The following is a 25,689-nucleotide window of genomic DNA, read 5'->3' as shown; positions in this document are numbered from 1 at the left end:
TAAAAATAAATCTCCAAAATAGTTTAAAGTGTTCTGTGTCGTACCTTTAGAGTATTTATTTTAATATCTGAACTTATTCAGAATTCATTTCATCTTAATATATTTGGGATCAAGCTCATTCAACTCTTTTCTTTGTTGGAAACTATAGGTTAAAATAAAACTTTTAATAAGAAATCAGTTTAAAAAATTTATGTTATGATCTACTTTCAATTAAACTGCTTTTAATCGAACACTTAGAAATGTATTCTAAATGTATCATTTGAATGTTTTATTAACTTTTTTTTAAAACCAGGGTTTAACTCTAACCATTACCAATTCTGTAATTTTCCCACTCTCACTTCCCACCTTCCACTTTCCAATCTCACTTCTCACACCCACTTCCTACTCTCATTTCCCAAACCCACTGCCCACTTCAAATCGGGCTTTTGCCATGGCCCCGGCCGATTTTTATTGTTTTACTTTAAAGTTAACAAACATAACCTAAACATTTTTTCCGCGTTAGGTATTCTTCATCGTGGAACGTCACAAATAAATCAATTTATCAAAATCATATTCTCTTTAAGAGATAATAGTGTTTCATAAGCTATAAGATTCTCTGTAAAAGCGAAGACAGAATTTCACAAACTTTGATTTCAATTTTGCTACTTTATTACTTGACACTTGCACTTTCACTTAATCACTTTCGTTTAACAATTTATAAGTATAAATTTAAAATTGTCACTGGAACCAACGCCGTTTGTTCATATAATATGATTTTACATAGATATACACTACCATACCGGTCAAAATTAAGAGACCACCCATTTTCAGGCGAATGAAAAACGTTCTAAAACATAAGATTAATTGAAACTAAAAATTTCTTCTGTTCACTTTTTAATAGATGATGAAATTTTGAAAAGAACAAGGTTTTTCAGAAGTCGTTTGGCCAATAATTCATTTAGATATTTTTAAAAAATCGTCATTTTCAATGTTTTACAAAAATTTGAATAAATTTTAAAATAATGAACGCTTTTTAATGATCTTAGGCTTATTTTGAAGGTTATTTGCTACACTATATGAATTACTTATAGGCATTAACGTGTAATTTTTTTCTTAGAAAATGCAGACCGTCAAAGTTGGACAAAAAAAATTCAAAAAATTATTTGGAACATTCATATTAACAGAAAAATAATTTTTAAAATTCTAACGTATTTGTTTTATTAAATTTTCTTGAAAAATCTACACCATATGATGTTTTATATATTTTCTAGAATCGTTTTTAGTACAGAAAAATTGTTCCAAATTTTTTGAATTTTTTTGGTCCAAGTTTGACGGGCTGCATTTTCTAAGAAAGAAATTACACGTTAATGCCTATAAGTAATTCTTATAGTGTAACAAATGACCTTTAAAATAAGCCTAAGATCATTAAAAAGCGTTCATTATTTTAATAGAAGTTATTCAAATTTTTGTAAAACATTGAAAATGACGATTTTTTAAAAATATCTGAATAAAATATTGGCCAAATGACTTCGTTAAGAATGGAATTTATAAAATAATAAAAAAAAGAATTTATTTATATTAATTTAAATCTATCCTTATACCGACAGATTGGCTCAGTCGGATAGATGCCTGGCGTTGGTGGTCGTTTAAGGACCAAGGGTATAAGTACCCTTGGTTCGCGCCCACTTGGCTTGGTATTTTTCCGGCACGTGAGACAATCTGAGCGGGAGGTTTGACGTCGAGGTATAATGATGTGCACCGTCGATTATTGTCCGGTACACACCACTAGAACTCGACTGTCGATAAACCGGTTGTACTCAGAGAGGTTTTCTACAGTTTCCCTCTTCTCTGGCGAGAGAACCCATTGACGGGTGGTCCAGGCAAATGCGAGTACTCCTAATAAAGTCGGCTGTAGACGCAAATTAGGTTAATATATAGAAAATTTATGTAGAATGGTTATGCTTAATCCAAAAAAGTATTTCTCGGGGACTCTTGTCGAAGTGCGTAAGGCCAATAGGGCAGGAGTATAAAAACAATAAAAAAAAAAAAAAAAAAAAATTTAAATCTATCCTTAGTAACGTGTACCCTCACAGCACCGAAACTTTCCTAAAAATTTATTAAATATTTACTTGCAATGTTTAGATTATGTAATTATAATTATAATTATGCGAAAATGTAATTTACATGTTCAGGAAAGCTTCGCGCTAAACATTTATTTAATCGGGACATTTAAATCTTTACACAATTTTCACTAAACTTTTCAGTTAAATATGCCGAATATTGCAACTAAATATTTAATAAATTTTTAGGAAAGTTTCGGTGCTGTGGGGGTACTTATTTGCTCTTCAGCAAATTGATAAAGAAAATTGAAAAGGTAGTGGATTTTCTCTCCTATATACAATTATTATTCAATTGTACGTTTAAAACAGAAACATATTTTGAAAAAGTGAAACTTAAGATTTAATTCATAAATTGATTTTATAATTCATTATCTTCATTAAAATTAAATATAATAACATTTATTCAATTATATATTTGTGTTGTGTTATGTTGTAAAGGAGTAATAAATGTAAACTCACAATTCTGTAGTTTGTGCTGTTTTGTCAGTTTAAATCTCTTCTCCTAAATATCTCAATCAACTTTTAATGTACTTTACTTAATTCTCAATTGGGAGAAGAATTGGGTGTAGCATGTGGGAGTGGGAAGTGTGAGAGTGGAAAATGAGGAGTGGGAAGTAAGAGTGGAAAGTGGGAGTGAAAACTGGAAGGTGGGAAGTGAGAGTGGAAAGTTGAAGGTGGGAAATGGATGTGGGAGTGGGAAAGTTACAGAATCGACCCCCAGGCTCAGTGACTAACAAACGAGTTGTGAATTTCCTGCCAAGGTTGGGCCAGGGTATTAATATACCATTTTGATAGTTTTCCGCCAGTTCAATTCAATGACTGATAACATCTCTGGGAAAATCATCTTTGGAAATTAAATCTAATAAGTAGATCTATTCCTCATTTTATACTCCTGTTACTTCTTTAACTGAGGGTTAATTTCAGAAGAGTTTGCTTTGAGAAGAGTTAATCTAACCACAACCCCAGTAGCACGTAATATTACAGCAGTATTGAGAACAGTGCCTTAACGTTACCAATATTGCCTCAATGTTGTTGATGTTACTGGAATACCACTGGAATGTTCCCAACATTACGTGCTACTGGCGGGGTGAAGGGATGTTTAGAATTGTAGTTAATACTACGTCCAGAATTTGTAGGTTTTTTATACCAATCAGTTATGAGCAAGTTATTGTCATTAATTATAAAGACGTCTAAAAATGTAATACTATTATTCTTTTGAGTTTCAAAGGTGAATTGTAGTCCTTCTTCATAACTATTGAAGATCTCAATCATTTCAGTAATATTTTGTTCGTTGGTATGTACGTGATTATGTCATCAACATATCTCCTATAAAAGAAAATCGATATAAATGGTAATTTTGTTATACAACAGGTTACAAGGTCATCCATAATATCTGCGAATAGTCCAGAAATGGATATCCCATTGGGGTATATTTCTTTATAGAACTTGTCATTTAAAGAAAATGTTGTCAAAAAGTAATTGGCAAGATTCAAGTAGGTCATCTAATGGAATATTTAAATATTGAGATATTGTTTATATCTTTTGATGATGAAAGAATCGCATGTTTTGAATCGACGATACTGATAATGACACAGCGTCGAAATTAATTGATGATCTTCAGGAATGGCAATGTGATGAAATATTAATATAAAAAATATTAGCATAATACGTAAATTGATCTCAACAAAGTGTATTACCATTGGTAAGGCATAATATCCCGGAACAGTTTTTTTCTCAAATGATCAGGAGAATTTCTAAATGTGTTTTTTTCACGTCCTGTAAAATCATGTAATTGGCGCTTGACCCTTTTGTCATGCTACCCTTCAAATAATGAACCTCATGCTAGAGGCACATGAAGTGGTCTCTTTCAAGAGAATTACCCATATTATTGCATAAAAATTATACTTCACGAATTTAAAATTGAGTTTTAAGTTAAGTTTAGAATTTTACACTGATTGAGAATTATAATTACGATAGAAGATTTCGACTTTATCAGCCAATATTAACATCTATTAGATGTCAATAAAACTCTCGGTAGGGGGTCAGGTGTTTGATAGTTATATTGATATGGTTGTCAATACATAATTATCAATTTTTAATAAAATTCTTAGGAATAAAATCAGATTTTGTGTCATGATTTTGTTGTCAGAAGATAAAAAAGAGAAGACAGAAGAGAGAGAAGAGATCATCATCAGGCTAAGGCATAACAAAATTAAAAACGCTTTACATTTTACAATGTTAAATGAGTATAGTATTAGATGTACAAATGTACATTTGAAAATATAATTGTTTAGCCAAGACACAACAGAAAAAAAAGTTTCGAATCGCCAAAGTGCAGGAGGAAAGAAATGACTGTGGAAACTAAAAATTCCTCGAAATAATATTTCGATGATATGCTGAACGGCGTCGCAGCTGTGTCTCACGAGCAAAGGTCCCTCGGCCTGCGTCATACAAGATTGTTAAAGCTCAGGTTGGGGACGGCTAGTAGTGAAACAGCTGGCACATACTGGCGACAGCCCGCCCGTCACTAACTCAACCTAGATACACGTGCGCCATGTGCACTAGATATACAAACTTCATTGACGTTGGGTGAGAAGGACAACTGAGTCTGCACCTGAGTTGGAACCAATCTTTTATCCACGAATCAGGAAGCACCGAATAAAAAGATTCTTTCAAAATTTCACCATAAGTTGTGTTGAAGGAGTCAAATTATAAAGATCAATGCAACACACAGCACTGAAAACTTCATTTCTTCATAACAAAAAACTTTTCCTTATAGTTACAAGAAGGTTTTCATTAATATTCTTATGGATAGCAATGTTAGTATTTATTTTTACTTGAAAGACTAGAAATGAACACAAATTGTCCATTATTGTAATTTCTTCATATTATATTAAATTAATAATAAAAAAAATTAAATTAAGTGGGAAATATTCATGGCTCCTATTTAAGTAGGAGCTTCTTAAAATTATTTTGTCCAAAAGAATTCCTTCGAAATCATAAAACTTAAAAGCATGGTAAATATTAACTAGATTATTTTTATCCTGTTAAACAATTCTCTAAACAAAAGTAGCAAAAACTTAAATAAAATATCAATTTCTACATCACAAAAAAAGTTGTAAATAACCGTCTATCTACCAGACATTCTGACTAATAACAAATGTTTCCTGCAAAGCCCTTAGAACTGTGCTAAGTTCAAATAAGATAATTTAAAGATCCATTAAGGACTCCATGATGCGTTGAGTATGGTCAGGGTATGAAAATCTAACTTAAACTTATTGTTCAATGCAAATTAAAAAAAAATTAATTAAAGTTACTAAACATTAATAAATAATCTTTATTAAGGAGTAACATACCTTTTTGACCGCAACAGAAGAGTGATTTTCATAATTACTTTTAGACTTTTCATTAAAACTTTATTAAAATAATGTTTATTGTATCAGATAGTATACATGGTTTTATGAACTTTTAGCAACTTTGAAACTTAAAAAATATTAACAAATAATTAATTTTCAAATAATAAGAAATGTAATGAATTGATAATAATAATCTACTTCGAAGAATTTTATCAAAGAATTTTAGTAAAATTCTTAAAAATCCAAATTCCATTCTTTTGATGAATTTCTTTAATTTTTTTAAATAATGGAGCTGTTTAATTATTTTAATTATGAATTTTCAAAGTAATTAAATTTTATGAAGAATTTTTGTCAAGTTTGGGGCCATCCATAAATTACGTAAGGCATTTTTTTTAGAAAATTTGACCCCCCCCCCCTCCTCCCCCTTGTAAGATATTTTACATATATTAGCGCAATTTTACTAAATTTTTTTTTAAAATAAATTCTTCAAGAATTTTATTAAATTCTAAAATAATTGAATTCATTCAAGAAGTTTTATTAAAATACAGAAAATAATTAAATTCTTCCAAAAAATTTCTTTAATTTATTGAATATAATTGATTTTGTTAATAATTGTATAATTAATAATTCCACTATTAAAATTAATAATTTCACTATTAAAATTTTATTAAAATTATTGATAGAAAGTTAAAATTTTGTAAACAATTTTATTAAAGTTTTTGTAAATAATTAAATTCTTTTGAATAATTTTTAAAAATTTTTTTGAAAATAATATTGTTTTTTGAAGAATTTATATTGAAAATTTTGAAAATAATTGAAATAAATAAAATAGAAAATAATTGGATTCTTTAGAATAATTTTATTAAAAATTTTTTGAAAAAATTGAATTGCTTCGAAGGATTTATTAAAATTTTAGAAAATAATTGAATTTTTTCGAAAAAATATTATTAAAATTTGTTAACATAATTGAATTCATTTATGAAATCTTATTAAAATTGTATTAAAACTTAAAAGTAACTTAATTTTTGTAAAGAATTTTACTATTTTTTAAAATAATTGAATTGTTTTAAAGGATTTATTAAAATTTTAGAAAATAATTGAATTCTTTTTGAAAATTTTAAAGCTATTTAACAAAAAAATTGAATTCTTTTGTGAAATTTTATAGAAAATAATTGAATTTTTTTTTAAATTTTTCTATTCAAGGAAATAATTGCATTGTTTTGAAGGAATTATAAAAATTTTAGAAAATAATTGAATTTTTTTGAAAATAATAGAATTTTTGCTAAAACTTTTACTGCTTATAAAAATAATTATTGAATTCTTCCGAAGAATTATATTATTAGATAATTGAATTCTTGCGAAGAATTTAAATTTTTGAAGATATTTTTATGAATAAGTAAATTTTAAAAATTTTGATTATAAAATTATTCAAAAATTTGTATTTGAAAATAAAAAAATTTGTAATTTGCATAATAATAATATTGAAGATCTCGTTTAAATAATAATGCTTTAAAATAATAAGTCTGTTAAATAAAAAATATATTAATTAAACATTCTAAAAAAATGAAAATTCGAAAAAATAAAAATTCTGTTAACTAGTAAATGTCTTAATATTAATATATAGTGTATAATCGTTTTATTTCAAGCCGGATAATAAAGTTCATGATTTTTTAGGCAGATTCAATTCAAAAGACAATTTTTTAGAGTAAAGAGTAATTTTTTTTTTTTTTATTTTTATTTTTTTAATATTAAATTACATTTATAATATTTTAGAAGAAAGTAAACATCTCTGTCGACAAAGTGTAGAAGAGAATGGAGACACAACCAACAGATGCCTGACGGTACGTTTACTTACACTACTTCACGAACTCAATCAATGAAGGACGACACACCATATAAGGGAGCATTAAACCTAACAGGACTTTAAACTTTTCAAACTTTTAATTTTGACTTAAACATTTTCTTTCCCTTCTCTAGAAGCGCTAAAAATTTTATCTCTGAAATCGAAAATTTTTTTATTGTTCAAGTGTAAAAAATATTCGAAGATGACGTACAACAAAAAATTTAAAGTCTAATAAAATTTTTTTACAGAAATTTTTCGTGAAAGTACCTCAATAATTTTATTAAAATTGATGATAAAAAAATGTATTACATTTTATGCCTATATATACAGAATTTTTTGATATTTCGTATAAATGTTCAATTTCAAATATTATTTTCAAAAACAATGATTGTCTCTCATTCTGCAATAACAAAGAAGGCAAACGTGACTTAAGCTTTCCTACTGAAACAGGAGAAGAATATCCGTAGTTTTTGAGTATTCAGAACGTGTCGTTGAGTTTCTTTACGGCATTTATTCCGGCAACTGTGAAAAAAGAAATCAAAACAATGGCCATGACAATTCATCTAAAAGAAGAAAGATGAATAGAATCCTATAGTATTTGGCCCTTGGGTTGTAATTATTTTTCCAGTTATTTTTTTGTTTTTTGTAGGTGAAGAATATATACATTGTGTTTATATAAGAAAAGTAATATAACATTTAGAATTGCATGGATTTAAAAAAATGACATAATATTCAATAATTTTAACTCATCTACTTAAACTTACTATTTATTTTACGTTATGCTACTATTAGGGTACTTTTTTTTTAATTTTTTAATTTTTTTTTTTTTTTTTTTTAATTTTTTTTTTAAATTCTGTTTTTTGAGAAATTTCACTACTTTAAATTCGCTAATATTAGAAATCAAAAAACTATTCTTCAAAATTATAATCAAATTCATTAAAAACAATTCAATTATTATTTTCAAAAAATATTCGAAATTCAATTATTTTCAAATATCGACTATTTTCATGAAATTTCGCAAAACAATTCAATTATTTACAAAAAATTGATCAAATTTATCAACAATTCAATTATTTTCGTATAAATAATAAAATTTCCACAGGAATTCAATTAATTCAGAATGACATTTTCAAAAAAATTTCGAAAAAATCAATTATTTAACAAAATTTTTATATATAATTCTTCACAATAATTGAAGAATTACTTTCACTAATAATAACATTATTCATTAAAATTCAATTTTTTTAATAAAATTTTAAGCAAGAATTCAATTATTTTCATAAATAATAAAACTCATTGAAAAACTTCAATTATTTCTAATACTATTTAAAATTAATTAATAAAAAAAAATTCAATTATTTTCACAAATAAAGTATTTCACACGAATTCAATTATTTGAAATAAAATTTTCATAATATTTATTATATATTTCGAAAAAATTAATTATTTAAAACAATGTTTATAAAATTCTTATGAAGAATTCCATTATTTTCAAAACTAACAAAATTTTTCACAAAAATTGAATTCTTTTTAAACATTTTAATAAAATTTATCGCAATAATTCAATTATTATTATTATCATAAATAATAAAATTCTTCTCAGGAATTCAATTATTTTTGAAAATTTTAATAAAATTGATCGAATAAAATCAATTATTTTAAATACAATTTTAATTAAAATTTTTTTGAAATAATTCAATTATTCTTTTAGATTTTAATAAAATTCTCCCCAAGAATTCAATTATGTCGATAAATAACAAAATTATTCCCGATTTAATTATTTTTAGACATATTTTAATAAAATTCTTTGCAAAAATTCATTTCTTCAATTCTATCAAAATTCAATTATTTTCATAAATAACAATATTTATCACAAGAATCAAATTATTTTTAAAAGTAACAAAATTTTTCACAGAAATTCAATTCTTTTTAAACATTTTAATAAAAATTTTCGCAATAATTCAATTAATTTTCATAAATAATACAATTTTTTCCTAGAAATTCAATTATTTTTGAAAATTTTAATAAAATTATGTTCTGTTTCTTAAATAAATAAATAAATAAAGTTCTTTGCAACTATTCAATTATTTTCATAAAAAATAAAATTCATCGCAGGATTTCAATTATTTTTAATACAATTTTACAGGAATTGCTCAAAGAATGTAATTATTTTTACAAATTTAATTTCAATTCCTCTAAAAATTCAATTATTTAAAAAAATATTTTTTGAAAATTCTTTAGTAGAATTCAATTATTTAAAAAACTATTTTTTGAAAATTCTTTAGAAGAATTCAATTATTTACAAAAAATATTAGAATTTTTCACAGGAATTCAATTATTTTCAAATATTTTAATAAAATTGATCAAAAGAAATCAATTATTTTGAATACAATTTTAATTTAATTTTTTGAAATATTTTAATTATTCTTTTAGATTTTAATAAAATTCTTCCCAAGAATTCAATTATTTACATAAATAATTTTATGAAACAATTCAATTATGTCAATAATTAACAAAATTATTTCCAAAAATTCGATTATTTTGAGGCATTTTAATAAAATTCTTTGCAAAATTCAATTATTTTTATAAATAATAATATTCATCACAAGAATTCAATTATTTTTAAAAGAAATAAATTTTTTCTTGGAAATTCTTTTTAGGAATTCAATTGTATTTTCAAAAAAAATTTGTAAAAATCTTTGTAAGAATTCAATTATTTTCATGAATAATAAAAATTTCTCAGGAATTCAATTATTTAAATTAGAATTTGCATAAAATTATTCGAAAGAAATCAATTATTTAAAACTTTTTATAAAATTTTTTGCTAGAATTAAATTTTTTTATAAATAATTTAATTGTTTCATAAATATTAGAATTCGAAGAAAGAAGTAAATATTTTTGATGAAAATTAGGAAAAAGTGAGGAAAATAAAAAATATAGAATATGGAATTTTTGTCAGTTTTGTGAAGTGTCTAAAACGAGTTTTTTTGTTTGTCAAGTTTAATTTTTCGATATCTACTGTTTTACTACTTTTTTTAGTTTGAAAGATACTTTTTGCTGCTTTTTTAAAATTAATTATCGAGTACGAAGTATGCATTCCTTTTCAAACAGTTAGTATAATTTCTTTTGAATATTTTGGATTTAATTACATATTGTTAATTTCAAGTTTTACTGACAGTTCAGTATTTAATAAATCTAATGCTAGCAAAACTTTTTTTAAATTCTTTAATGTTTCGCCAGTTTTTACTCTTTAATTTACAATATTTATTTTTAAAAAATAAATAAACACTTTCAAGTAAAAAAATGATACATAAATCACTTTATATAATTCTTCTCTATATTGAATTATTTTGCTTTATTTTAGTGCAAATATCATTTAGTTCGGTGTAGTTCTTCAAGAGATTTTAGATTTTTGCAAAAAAAAAAAAAAATAACAAAAGTTAATATTCTGTGCCATAGCTATTAATTAAAAACAGAACTTTCATAATTGAGTTAATTGTACAGTGTGAGGTAAATATATATTTTGTAGTATTAGAAATGAATTTCCAATAATCTAACAATAGTATTATATAGTGTGGATATAAAATCCTCTTGTATGAGTGAGTGTTTCAAATATATATAGCAGCACAACGAAACCCAATCAGATCGTTGATTAATTATTTCATGAGGGAAAGTTTCCATCTTGTAGATGTAACTTCTATTATCATTTCCCAACACAAGGAGAGTTCAAATAAGTTGAAATAGTTGTTAAAATTAAAGCAGATAAAAATAAACAAATTTTCTTATAAGTCGAGAGTTGCCACAGGTCAGAGAAAAGTTAGAAAATTTTATTAAAAGAACTGGAAAAAAATTTAATTTTTAAACTTCAAAGGAAGTACTGGATTTTTCTGTCTTTCTTTGTTGCCTCAATCTATGAAATTACCACGAATTCTAATACAAAACCTTCAATTTTTTCTATTTCTGATACAATAATTTAATAAATATCATAAAAATTATTATTTATATACTTATAAATTACTTAACGAATAATTTTACTTGAACTTTGTCCACAACATATATATTTAATTATTTATTAAAAATAATCCTATAGGAGAATTTTAGTTAAAAACTCTAAAAAAATTGAATTTTGGAGAATTTACATATATAATTGAAATTTTTAGAAATAATTGAATTTCGAAAAGGTTTTAAATTCAAATCTTTGGACAATCTGAATATTTCATACTTTCAATTAATAATATTCTTTAGAATAAAAAAATTTTTTAAAAAATAATTTTTTTAAAAAATTTTAATTTCAATTCTGTTGAAATCAGTTGAAATTTTAAATATATATTTAATATTAGTTTAAAAATTTTAAAACAATTCTATGAGAGAATTCAATTTTCTTGATAAATATCAAAATTCTTCACAGAAATTGAATTACTTTTACGAATTTTAATAAAATTCAATTATTTTCACAAATAACAATATCACAAGAATTCAATTATTTTCAAAAGTAATAAAACTTTTCAGGGAAATTCAATTATTTTAAAATTTTATAAAAAATTCTAAACCAGATTTCAATTATTTTTATATCAACAGCAAAATTCTTCGCCGAAATTCAATTATTTTCAAAAATTTTAACGTAAAATTCTTGCCAAAATTTCAATTATTTAAAATACAATTTTAATTGAATTTCTCAACAAATTCAATCATTCTTAAAAATCTTATTAAAATTCTTCGAAAAATGTCAATTATTTCAAAATTTGTATATAAAATTCTTTAAAAAAACAATTTTATAAGAAACATTCAATTATTCAATAAAATATTTATATTTTTTATTTAAATAATTGAATTCTCGTAGAATTTACTAACAAAAATTGATTTATAAATGAATTTCATGTTAAAATTTTAAATATTAATTGAATATTAAAACCATTTGTGCAAGAATTTTTAAAAAGTAATTGAATTTTGAAAATGTTTAAAATTAAAACCTTTAAAAATCTGAAATTTTCATATTTTTTATTGATAATAATTCTATAGAACTAATTTTTTTTTGAAAAAGTATAATTAAATTTTTTTTTCATATTCTTATCAAGATTTCAATTATCTTTATAAACAGCAAAATTGTTCACCGAAATTCAATTATTTTTTCAAAAATTTTATTATAAAATTCTTGACAAAATTTAAATTTTTGGTTTCCATTTTTAATTGAATTCTTGGAAAAATGCATTTATTCTTAAAAATCATTTTTAATATTATCCAAAGAATTTAATTATTTACACATTTGATGAAATAATTCTTTATAAAAATCCAATTATAAGAAACGTTCAATTATTCAAAAAATTATATTTTTTTATTTAAATAATTGAATTCTCGTAGAATTTACTAACGAAAATTGATTTAAAAATTAATTCCAGTTAAAATTTTAAATAATATTTAAATATTAGATGCATTATAGAATTATTTTTTAGAAATAATTGAATTTTGAAAATGTTTCAAATTCAAATCTTTGAAAATCTTTGAAAACTTTTTTGAAATTATTTCAAGTTTTTATTTTCTAATATATTTAATTAAAAAATTTCCAAATAATCGAAATTTCTTAAAATTAAATTATTAACAAACAGATTTGAAAATTCTCAAAGAACTTTGTCAAAAATTATTAAAAATAATTGATTTAAAGAAGAATTTCAGTTCCAAAAAAATTTTTTTTTATGAGTAATATTTAAATTCATATTTCATACCAAAATATATTATAGCAAAATAAAAGTTGACAAAAAAATTTTTTACTTTTAGCCTAAAATTTTTGGAGTTTCTTTTTTTAAAAACAATTAAATAAATATTAAAATCTTTCTATTAGAATAAACAGTTGCGTATATTGACTAAATGTTAGTTACAAATTTGTCTGTTTTAGAAATATCATTTCAATCTATTTTAATAATCACAGTCATATTCTTGTAATAAATCTTTAATAATCTTCATACTTTTGCAATGTATTTCTTCTCTGTGAAAATTGGCCTTCATTTTTGGTTAACATGCCACGTTAAATACTCTTCGAGTAGAAAAATTACTATGACCACTGAACATTAACACTGCTAATAATTACCTGAAAAACATGTTTTTTTTATTTTTTATAATTTAAAAACTTTTTTTTTTTTTTTTTTTTTTTTTTTTTTTTTTTTTAATAACCAAAAAAATATTTATAATGAAACATTCAACATGACCTATATTTTTATTATTTAATTTATTATTAACTTTTTATTGCATAAAGTAGAAAATTTAATAATAATAAATAATAATCGTTATTTTGACTGCATGAATAACCAAACAATCAATCCATGAATTAAATTAATGAATAAAAAATGAAATAAAGAAATGAAAAATAGAAAAAGATATTGATCTTTAAAAGTTATAAATATTCTACGAATATTTGAAATTAAAGAAAACGTAAATATAGTTACATAATAAAATACTTGTAAAATATATAAATACACCAAAAATGAATTATCAGAAATACTGTTCAGTAAAATATTATTTAATTTACATACCTGTTAACTGATTCATAACGCAGGAGGAATCTTCTTCGTTCGAATAGAAATTTTGAAAAGCCCGATAAGCCGAACAACCAATATCAACGACGTCATAAATAATGAATTGTAAAGTGCACAAAACAATCAAAATGAGAATTGGCAGGCAGAGGCTGGTTTCAACTACATCAAGAATATTGTTCACAGATTCTGACAACAAATCGCTAGGCATTCTTTCACTATGTTTAGAATTCACTTCTGTTCACTTTAGATTTCATTAGATTTCATTAAATTCAAAAGTAATATTTTCAATGTATATAAATTTCTTCTAAACTGAATTTAATGTATAAAATTTAGTAATGATAAATTTATGAAAGGAATTTTTTTTGAGTTATTTAATCATTACATTTTTAATTTTTATTCATTTCCGAAGGAATTTTTTAATCATTTTTCTAAACTTGACATTTCAAGACTTTCAATTGTTTTTTAGTATTTTCTTTTATTTAAATCTTATAACACCTCAAGAACAATATTTGTCTACCTACAACAATATTGCAATTCATAATCAAGGTTTTTAGAAATTTTTTCTTCTTCCAAAATTACATACACTTTTTATGCAAAATTTTAAAAAGGCTATAAAAAAGTAAAATAATAATTATGGTTAAATGAAGAACAAATCGAAAGCAAATTTAGTGAAATGTAAATTGTATTAAATAAAAATAAGGTTAAATGAAAAATTAAAAAATTTTATTAAAAAAATATTTTCTTAAAATAAAATTTCTTCAAATAATGCAAATTGATTAATTTAAAAAATTGTTAACAAAAATAAATGTAAAAAAATAAATATATTAATTTGAGGATTCACCCCAAAACGAAAAAATTTTTATAAAAATATTATCAAAAACTAAAAATTTTTTTAGTTTTTTTTTAACTCTTTAAAAAATACTTGAGATTTCGTTAAAAAATTGTCATAAAAAATAGAAATTATGCAAATTCTTTTAACAAAATTTTAAAATATTCTAGTTAAAAATCGTAATTAACAAATAGAGATTATAGGGATTTTTTTTCCTAAATATATTTAAAATTTTCTAAGAAAATGTTTTATAAATCTATTAATTTTGAAAATTTTTATATAAAAATGATGCAAATTATTATTTCTTTTTTTCAAAGAAGAACAGAATTTTGTTTATTTATATTTCAAATTTTTTTTATTTTGTTAAAAAAATTGCATTTTTAGTACTTAAAGGATAATAATAAGTGAATTATGTAGTTAAATCTAATTTTATTGAATCGGAATAAATTAATTTTATTGTAAGATTAATTAAAATTAGATTTAAAAATTTCTGTTTATTATTATTATTGTTAATATTCTCGTTACATTGCATAATTTTTGCACATTATTGTTGTTGTTTCACTAATTTTTTTAAAAAACATTAAATTTTTTTTTTTTTTTTTTTTTTTTTTTTTTTAATAAAACAATTTTTAACAAACTGAATGCATTGAGATGTGACATATAGAGATAAACGTGAGATGTGAGAAACAGCCAAACATATCACATCTCAATGCATTCAATTTGTTAAAAATTGTTTTATTATTAATAAAAAAAAAAAAATTTTAAATGTTTTTTAAAAAAATCAGTGAAACAACAACAACAATGTGCAAAAATTATGTAACTAATGTAACCAGAATATTAATAAAATTATTGAAGAGGATCCAAACTAGGATCGAAACGTCTAAAAAAACATAAAAATTTAGTTTTTTCATTTTAAATTATTGATCCTACAAATCACAAAAAAACTCTACACTATTATTATTATTATTATTATTATTATTATTATTATTATTATTATAAATTAACTATAGAAAAATGTAAAATATTTTTTCCAAATTAGGAGCCGTTCATAAACTACGTCACGCCTTAGAGGGAGGGTGGAATTAATTTTTTGTGACGTGAGGGGGGGGGGGTGAAAAAATTATGCAAAATAGTGTGACGTAGTTTATAAATGGCCTCTTAGGTAAAATTCATGTTTATAGTATTTTATATTTTATTATTAACAGTTACCCAAAAAAACAGTCATATATATTATACATTTTAAGTAGGCTCTATTTTTATCCATTTACATTTTATACTTTCTTCAACTACTTTGTGTGTCCAATCCGTGCCTAATGGAGATTTGTGCTTTATTTCCACTTTTGCAATGTCATCTTGTTCATGAAGAACACCTTCATTCTCCCTCCAACGTTCTATTCCATTCCACGCAATCATTAATCCATTATCTGTACATAAATCAGGAGGCGGTCTGATGCATTTGTATCCCAATTCCGAACAAATAGTACTTACAGATTTAAAAATAAAATTATTACGCGCTACTCCACCGGATACAACCTTAAAATAATTAAAAAAACACTTTAAGAATACGGATAAAATTCTATTTTTCAAAAAAAATTTTAAGAGAACTAAGAACTAATAATGTAAAATTATAATGAAAAATAATATATTGTTGTAAAAATTATTATTGTAATGTAAATCAATAATTTTTAATAATTTAAAGATTTTTTAGATTTAGATAAATACATTATTTTCTAGATTCATTTTGTAGAAAGCTTGAGATTAACAGAAATATTACAAGTTTTCAATAATGTTAAAATAAAAAAGAATTTATAAAAAAAAAATTTTTTTTTTAAATTTATAAAAAAAAATTTATAAAAAAAAAATTTTAGAAAAAAAATTTATAAAAAAGATTTATAAAAAAGAATTATAATGAAGAAGAAAATTTTAAAGCTTTGAGAATTCTATAAATATAATTGTTCATTTACCAATGTTCGTCGATCTTCAGGCAGTAAATTAAGTCTATCAACAAATTCTATTGCTCGTTGTGTTCGTTGGCATAAATGTCTCGTCACAAATAATTGGAAACTAGCACAGAAATTATAAACATCAGGAATAATTTTGTCTCCAGTTATATTAAAGTTATTTTCGTTATTCAATATTTGGTTATAGGCTGAAGTTTTTGCACCAGCGAAACTAAAATTACAGTCCCTATAATGGGTTAAGGGCACTTGAAAAAGAAATTGTGAAGGATTGTCTCCTCGACTGGCAGCAATTTCTACTGCTGCGCCGCTACTACAATTTTTAAAATCTGGCATATTTTTCAACTTTAATCTGCGAGCAATCTGAAAATATTCAAATAATCTTAATATCACATTTTTTTAGCGCGCACAATTTTTTCAATTACTTTTCAAAATGAGAAGATAATTTGATACAAGAATTGCATAAATTTTTTACTGTTACTAATATCACGTCCCCGTAACTTTTCTTAAAATTTTATGTTTTTTGCTTCCTCGTGAGGAAGCTTTGTAGTCGTTTAATTTACAAAATTTTTAAAAATCCTTTTAACAAATTTTCTTCTATATGGGACTATGTTATATAAGACCCTGAACAATTGTCCGGATGTATGTATGGATGTGTGTGTGTGTGTGGATCCCGATTTTTGTGAACACGATAACTCGAAGAGGTTTTAATGAATTTGGCTAAAATTTACCAGGTATATTTATCATAAAAATATCTCGAAATGGATTGATAGACTTTAAAAAATTCTAAAAAAAATTTTTTTTTTGACTTTTAAAAAAAAAATTTTTTTTTCAAAAAATTTTTTTAAGTTGGTTATTGAAGTGAATAAATAATAAAATCTTATTCTTTGCATCAAGACGAGTCGATTGGTATATATATAAATTATATATTGTATTTAAATTAATAGAATTAAAACCAATTATAGGCAAAAAAATTGCACTTTTAAAAAAATTCAATTTTTTCAAATCTTGTTTCTGTACAATAAAATTTTATTATTTATTGAAAAATAAATCAAAAATCTTATTCTTTGCATCAAGACGAATCGATTCATGTATATAAAGTATATATTCTATTGAAGTTTATAGAATTAATTACAATTAAAGATGAAAAATTTACTTTTTTGCTAAAATTCTTTTTGATTATTTAGATTCATATTAGTGTATAAGAGAATTTTATTCTTTCTATTAAGACGAATGAACTTTATTTTATAAATGTTAAATTGTATTAAAAATGATTTAAAAATTAAATATATGCTTATCGATAATGCTTCCTCCACGAAGAAGCAAATTTTTTTTGCGGATCATAAAGAGGAAGCAAAATGTTCATGTAATGAACATCTGGATTTACAACTTGTTTTATTTATTATTCAAAAACATCAATAACATCATTTTTAAATAAATATTTAATCATTATTATTTTTTCATATGGAAATTGAGATTTTAAATTTGAAAATCAATAACATAAGAATAAAACTTGCTAATTTGTTACTGTAACTTCTTCGCAAAAATTATTTTCATCATTTCGATTATTCATTTCTAGAATTTTCAACTGTTTTCAACTAAAATTCCTCTTTAAGTCATTTGTTTTAAAATAATTTTTGAAAAAGTTCTTTCTAAATTTTCAAATCCATTTGTTTACAATTTAATTTGACGAAATTTCGATTATTCCTGAATTCTTCAATTAAATTCATATTAGAAAATTAATTTTTAAATAAATTTGAATTACAAAATTCTACGAGAATTACATTATTTAAATACAGAAGTAAATAATTTATTCCATGTTTCTCAAAATTGAATTCTCATAAATAATTTTATCAACAAATTTTTAAATAATTAAATTCTTTTGTCGAATTTTACTAAAATTTGCATGAAAATAATTTTTTTTTCCCAAGGAATTCAATTAAAATTGTATGAAAAATAATTGAAATTTTGCTATGAGTTTTATTATTAGTAAAAATAATTGAATCCTTAAGAATTTTATTACTTTTGAAAATAATTGAATTTCTGCAATAATTTCTTTAAAATTAAATTTTTTTTTATTATTTTTAACTAAAATTCTTCTATAAATCCATTATTTTTAATAATTTTTGAAAAAGTTCTTTGAGAATTTTCAAATTCATTTCTTTACAATTCAATTTTACAAAATTTCAATTATTAGGAAATTCTTCAATTAAATATTATATTGAAAAATAAAAACTTGAAATAATTTCTATAAAAAACCTATTAAGCTTTTAAAAAGAATTAATTCTACAGAATTGTTTGTTAAAAATATGAAAAATTAAGAATTTTAATGATTTTAATTTGAAATCTCTTCAAAATTCAATTATTTTTAAAAATTTACGCTATAATTCTTTTAATATGAAATTATAATTTAAAATTCCTTTTTAAATATAATTGAATTCTTTTGTGAAATTTTATTGAAATAGTAAACATTGAAAATAATTGAATTTTGACAAATTTTTGAAATTAATGAAATTTCTACGAAGAATTTTATTAAAATTATTTTGAATGAAATTGAATGGTTACAAAGAATTTTATTAAAATTTTGGGAAAATAATTGAATTCTTTGAAGAAATTTAATTAAAAATGTGTTTTTCAAATAATACTTCAATTCTAATAAATAAAAATGTAGCAAAGATTTTTTGGAAATAATTGAATTTCTTTGATAAATTTTAATAAAATTTTTATGAATAATTGCATTTTTCGAGGAATTCCATTAAAATTGTATTCAAAATTTAATTGAAAGTAGTGAGTTTTATTATGTATTTATGAAAATAATTGAATTGCGGTAAAAAAAATATTATTTATGATAATAATTGCGAAGAATAATTTATGAAAATAATTTGTAAATAATTGAATTCCTGTGAAGAATTTTACTACTTTTGAAAATAATTGAATTTCTTAATCAATCTTTTTCGTCCGAGAAATAGTAATTATAGGTAGTAAACGAGAGTGAAACGAAAACATTCGGACAAATAGTTTTTAAAAATTATAGTTTACTCCAACGTTTCGAAATCTAAATGATTTCCTCTTCAGGGAGTCTATAAAAATATAAAATAATATACAAAAATTATAAAATAATATACAAAAAATAAACAATATACAACAAAATATAAATATATTTTCATAATGATTATGTCATCATAATGTCCATGTTTATTAGTGTTAATTTATTTATTTAACTTGATGTTAATGTTTATTTATTTATTTATTACAAAATTGGTTTTATAATCTTTTATAGGTATGTTATTCTCAACATAACCTATTTTGATGACGTAATTCGATAAATTGACATGATTGGTTGGTTTTGTTTGAACTCAACCAATGGGAATGTAAGTATCTTTCCATTGGTCGCGTACTGCGCATAAGCTAAAATAAGTGAGGTTAGGGCTGATTCTAACTACAAATAACTGAAGCAAAAACGGGTTCAAATAAACGCGACTTTAAGTAAATGAGACTTTAAATAAGAGGGGTTTCAGTGTATTATAAAATTTTTTATTTATTTATTTTTTATATAAAAATAAATATTTTTATTTTCTTTTTATTTTACTTTATTCGTTCTAAATTCTTTATTATAATTTCGATTCTTATTTATTTTAGTTATGACTCCAAACTCTATGAATTCTCTGACGTTTGATGGGTGAATTTATTTTTATTTTTTGCTGACGAATGTCTATTTATTAATTTTTATTTTTGGTAAGATATTTTTATAACCTTTTTATTATTTATGAATGAATGTTAGATTAATTTATTATATATATATATATATATTTTTTTTTTTTAAATTTATATATTTTTAAATTTTATAATTATTTTTCTGTTTGACGAATAAGTATATATTTTTTATAATTTTTTGATATACGAATGTTAAGTATTTTTTTGTATATTATTTATTCCGAATGTTTTCGTTTCATTCTCCTTTATTATAATTGAATTTCTGAATTAAATTGCCTCAAAATTCAATTTCTTTTAGTGTTCTTAATTAAAATTCTTCTATAAATCTATTATTTTTAATAATCAATTAAATAAATATTACAAAATTTAACTAATTTTAGAAGAAGAATTTTAGGCTTGGGAGTGTTTTCTCGTGGACAGTCACATATGTTTGCCACTGAAACATTACCTTGTCAAATGCCTCTCCGGGAGCTGTATCAATTGAATGTCCTAATAAACGAAAAGTAGCAACATTTTCAACAAGTGCTAGTAAACAGTGTCCTCCAGATATGAGAAGTACAAGAAAAGGAAAATCCACCTTAACATAATTAAAGTATATTTAAGTAGCGTGCAAAGTAATATAAATACTTCAACGCTTATTTTAAGTTCTATTCCGCAGAATGAATTACTGGAAATTCAGGTCATAGGTGACCTCCAGCTCTATGGGCACCGTTTTTACTAATAGAAATTTTTTTTCTAACTTAAGAGACAAAGTTATTCTTTATCAAATGGAGAAAGTTGTTAAAATATGAAGGGCACCTATAAATATTTTCATTTACTGAACAGTTAAATTTGTAAGAACAAGTTCCAATTAGAAGCATAATTATAGTAGAGGCTTTTGCATGAATTCTTGAAACATTTGAATAACGTGATCGTTTAGTATCTTTTATTATCGCCCATAAACTAAAATTAATTGTATAATTGTTTTCAAACGATTTTGAATAGTACATTACCGCGCATAAAATGTAAAATTGTCTGCAAACAATTTAGAATCGTATATTTTTAAGTAGAGACTAAAATTTCAATTAATTTTATTTGATTCGTATTCGTTTGACCATCATTCTGAGATCAATAATTCTGTTATAATTTATATACAAAAGTAAGCAATTCTATTAATCTTGTTAAGTAACAGGAATATTGTTAGAATAAATAACATCGAAACGTCGAGACAATTATATTAATAATAAATATGTTGACTAACTAAAAATTGTCTTCAAAATTTGGATTCTTTGGCCTAAACCTTAAAACACAAAGAATAAATAATAATTATTAAATTACTACCTGTTGTGTCATTCGAGCAACTAGTGCATGCGCCTCCATATGATGTATTGGAATGAAAGGTTTTTTCCCAATTTCTGATAGGCGAACTCCAAACTTTCGTCCAACATGCAATGACATTGGAAGACCCGGTTCAACAGTAGTTGCTATAGCAGTAATGTCCCGTAATTTTAAATTTCCTAATTTTAGAGTATTTTCACATAACTCTGTAATATGTTTTATATGCAAATCTTTTGCTACTCCTGGTATAATACCACCATATCTATTAAAAAAAATTGTTTACATCTTTACTTCGAACGAGACAATTTTTAATATGGAGTAAATTTATTTGGTATATGATGTTAAGAACAAAGGTCTCAATTTTAAGTTGAGAACTACTTAAATCCTTAACAACTGGAAGCATTTAGTGTATGAAGATAAAGGTTTAATTTCAATGTTCTAAAAGTTTAATTTTTTTAACTTTATAAAAAATTTTAAACAATATTTTAATTAAAAAAATCTTTAAGAAAAAAAATATTGTACTGACCCTATAAATATATTCATTAAACTTAGATATTTTTAACATAAATTAAAGAAATGAAACAAAAATTCTTAAGAATTATTTCAACATGCTGTATAATATCGTTATGAAAGGAAAAACACCTGACTTACTTTGTATGTAATAGCTCCTGAGAATAATGAGAATTTCCTAAAATTTCCCCTTTAGAATTCACGATTCCAACTGCAGTATCATCACAGCTCGTTTCAATGCCCAAAATAACAACATTTTCATTTCTGTTAATATTACGAATGAATTTTAACATACATTTCTCACGTAATGTCTTCGACAGAATTTTTTTTGAACAAGAGTTCAGAAAATGAATCATATTCATCAAATAGATATTTACTATGTAAAACTGTTTTTATTGTTTTCATCACTACTTTCATCTCTTCATAAATAATTGCATGGTTTTTCTAAAAAAAATAAGACATAGAAGAAATATAGTTTCTTTCTTTCCTTTTATGAATTCTTACAATTTTCGGTTCACTTTTAAGCTACATTAATAGAAACAAAATAATTTTCCTAAAATTGAGCCATAAGCAAGCCTCAAGTCTTAATTGAGTCTTAGGTCTTGGTGTCAGGATTTCGATTTCACGAAAGTCACAAAACAATATAAGTTTTTAAAATTTAGAATACAATTTTTGTAGTACCCAATCAAAAAAAGAATTATAATCAGCAGAAGATGAAAAATTTGTTTTAGCGAACTCAGGCCTCGGATCGACTTTAAGGTGCAAAAAGAGTCGCTTTAATCGATTTAAAAAAGAAAAAAGTCGAAAAAGTCGTTTATTTAATTCAATGTCGTCACAAAAATTTTATTTTTTATTCTTCTGATCTTTCACTAATTTCTAAATTTAATTATTTAAAACTTGAATAATTTCGTTAAATAAATATTTAAATACTTCTTGTTTGTTTTTATACAGAAATAAAATTTAAAAAATTTCTATTTAAAACCTTCTGAAATTTAATAAAACTTCTAAAAATTACAACTTTAATTCTCTTAAAATTCAATTATTTTCTACAATTTTTAATCAAACTTCTTCTCGAAATCAATTATTTTTAATAATTTTCCGAAAGTTCTTAGAGAATTCATAATTATTTAAATACAACTTAGAATGCTTTCAGGACCTTAATTTTTGTCAACTAAATTTTTTTTTTGTCAACTAATTTGTGACCTTAAGGCCACAATATAAACAGATTTATTATTTAAATACAAAAATTCAGTTCTTTATAATGATTCTAACTGTCCCATGTTTTTTAAGTTATTAATTAATTTTCAAAAAATTATAATAAAGAAATTCTTAAAATTAATTTTTCAAAAATATTTTTAAAATAATTTATGAAAGATAATAGTTTTTCAAGTATATAGAATTGAAAAATTTCCAAACAATTGAAATTTGGTAAATTCTATTAAAAAAATAATTGAATTTTTAAAGAATTTTAATTATTAATATAAACGCGATTTCTCCAAAATTTTAATAAATCTAAAAAAGTTATATGTTGTTAAAATATTAAAAATAATTGTAAAAAATTGTATTGTTATTATTTTTTGTATGTATTTGAATTTTTGGAAATTTGTATTTAAAAATATTAAAAATAATTAAATTTTAAAAAATTAGAATTGCAAAAATTCTAAGAACTATTTTTATCAAAAATATTTTTATATAATTTTTTTGTAGTTATAAAAATAATTGAATTGTTTCGAAGGATTTATTAAGATTTTAGAAAATAATTGAATTTATTCGAAATATATTAAAAATTGTTTTAAAAATTAAATTCTTCCGAGGATTTTAATTTCAATTATTTTCAAAATTTGCAATTAAAATTCTTCAAATGTTGATTTTCAAAAATTTTTTAAAAACACTAAAAAAACGAATTATTTTTAATTAAATTTTACAAAATTTCAATATTTATTGAATAACTCTTTTCAATTGTAAATTTCGAAAATAAGTTGCATTTTATACTAAAAATTATTCCAATATTCGGAATAAAAGTAGAAAAAGTAATTTTTGAAAATAAGTCGAAAAAAGTCGCATTTTTTGAAAATAGTAAAAAAAAAGTCGAAAATGATATAATATCCGAGGCCTGTTTCTAAAATATCTGAAAATTTGATAACAAAATGTAAAGAAATAGAAATTATGCAAATTTGTTTCTAATTATTTCTAAAAAAAACTGGAAAATTTGATAAAAAAAATTGTGATTGAGAAATTGTGATTTAAAACACTTATAAGTGATCCTTTATTCCTTTTTTTTTAATTTTCAAAAAGAAAAAAGAAACACAGTATTTTGTATAAAAATTGTAATAAATTATAAAATTGTGTTTTGCTTCGTTTTTGAAATATTAATTATCTAAATTATTTAGGTACTTAAAAAGGTTTTAGGATCATTGCGAGAAAAATTTTTCGATTTTGCTTAAATAATTGAAAATAACATATTTTTGTGTTAATTGCAACACTTTCTAAATAAGAATCAAAATAATTGATGCTTTTGGTAAGTTCTTATATATGACATAAAGTAGTTATTGATTAAAAATGTTTTTAAATAAGTGCAAAATTTTAAGTTACAAAATAACTCTCCTTTGATCGTCCAACTTTTGATTAATAAAAAAAACAGAAAAATAAAATTTACAGCATAATATAGATAATGGACTCTAGAAGTCTTATAGTTTTACATGCTTCGAAACCAGAATTTTTAAAAAAATATAGCCCCTAGAAAAAAACAATTGTTAAGTGGGATAAAAATAACATACCCACAGCACACTTCATTCCACTAGTGGAATAAATAATCCAGTGTTGCATTATTCACTCCAACTTTGTAAACAAAATTTTCCTCAGTTTTAAATATTCTTTTAACAGGATAACAAACTTTAAAATATTCTATTTTGATCATTTAAAAACATAAAATCACCGGCTTTAAAGTATGTTTTGAAATTCAAATAATTCTATTTATAATTATTTCTAGAAAAATTTAAAAATATTAATTTGAAAAATAAACTTTTTAATTACCTTCAAAAAGTAAATACTATAAAATACACAAATCGATGTTATTAGTTTTTACACATCAAGCCTTTTTTCAATTCATTAAACACTTTTAATGAAAACACGTGCTTTTCATTCTAAAATGAAAACATTGCAGCCGACGAAATCTACTTCTACGATGTAACTGTGTATGTGTGTAGGGATTGAAAATTACGTTTTAAAGGTGCTTGCACAAGACACGACATAGCAGTGTACAGAACACGTAAAACGGAAAGCGTTAAGCCAGTTTAATCAATAAAAATTCTTTATTAAGTTGTGTCCACAATAGCACCTTAAACGGTCGTAATCGTAACGGAACAATGCTAAGCGCGTGTAACATTTGCTACTTATATTAATAATTATTAATATTAATTTAATCTTATTTGTCTATAATTTGTCATTTATTTAGTTAATAGTTTAAATATTTAGTGATTTAAGTCTAAGGCTGAAGTCCCATGGCAGCGTTTTGCGTTGCGTTTTGTAACTAGGCC

General features: G+C 22.9%; 2 protein-coding genes across 3 annotated transcripts; both read right to left on the bottom strand.

Moving 5' to 3' along the window:
• Positions 1 to 13,183: 13,183 nt before the first annotated feature.
• LOC122512240 lies at positions 13,184 to 14,033 on the bottom strand. The gene is made up of 2 exons (XM_043627976.1): positions 13,823 to 14,033; positions 13,184 to 13,380 (listed from the first exon to the last, which is right to left on the bottom strand). The coding sequence occupies exons 1-2, from the start codon at positions 14,031 to 14,033 to the stop codon at positions 13,370 to 13,372; spliced, it is 222 nt and encodes a 73-aa protein (XP_043483911.1). The 3' UTR covers positions 13,184 to 13,369.
• A 1,789-nt stretch (positions 14,034 to 15,822) lies between these two features.
• Positions 15,823 to 25,338, bottom strand: LOC122512338 (probable tRNA N6-adenosine threonylcarbamoyltransferase, mitochondrial). Of its 2 annotated transcripts, XM_043628113.1 has the most exons (7): positions 25,187 to 25,338; positions 24,931 to 24,991; positions 22,295 to 22,597; positions 21,647 to 21,905; positions 20,775 to 20,903; positions 16,619 to 16,975; positions 15,823 to 16,187 (listed from the first exon to the last, which is right to left on the bottom strand). In XM_043628113.1, exons 3-7 carry the CDS (start codon positions 22,513 to 22,515, stop codon positions 15,894 to 15,896), a joined length of 1,260 nt encoding a protein of 419 aa, XP_043484048.1. In that variant the 5' UTR covers positions 22,516 to 22,597; positions 24,931 to 24,991; positions 25,187 to 25,338; the 3' UTR covers positions 15,823 to 15,893. The 2 variants fall into 2 exon arrangements, with proteins under 2 accessions (XP_043484048.1, XP_043484047.1); XM_043628112.1 differs by lacking the exon at positions 24,931 to 24,991.
• Between the last annotated feature and the right edge of the window lie 351 nt (positions 25,339 to 25,689).

The sequence above is a fragment of the Leptopilina heterotoma genome, unplaced genomic scaffold (assembly GCF_015476425.1).
Source record: "Leptopilina heterotoma isolate Lh14 unplaced genomic scaffold, ASM1547642v1 Lhet_97, whole genome shotgun sequence".
Taxonomy (NCBI): domain Eukaryota; kingdom Metazoa; phylum Arthropoda; class Insecta; order Hymenoptera; family Figitidae; genus Leptopilina; species Leptopilina heterotoma.
This window is presented reverse-complemented; position numbering and strand designations above follow the sequence as displayed.

Bases quoted from the DNA above. Each gene is read 5' to 3' on its own strand.
- LOC122512240 (XM_043627976.1), bottom strand. From the start codon at position 14,033: ATGCCTAGCGATTTGTTGTCAGAATCTGTGAACAATATTCTTGATGTA.
- LOC122512338 (XM_043628113.1), bottom strand. From the start codon at position 22,515: ATGAATATGATTCATTTTCTGAACTCTTGTTCAAAAAAAATTCTGTCG. The intron at 20,904-21,646 runs GTAGTAATTTAA...AATTATGTTAAG, and splicing joins TTGCTCGAATGACACAACAG to GTGGATTTTCCTTTTCTTGT. The intron at 16,976-20,774 runs GTAATGTTTCAG...GAATATTTTCAG, and splicing joins CCGGAGAGGCATTTGACAAG to ATTGCTCGCAGATTAAAGTT.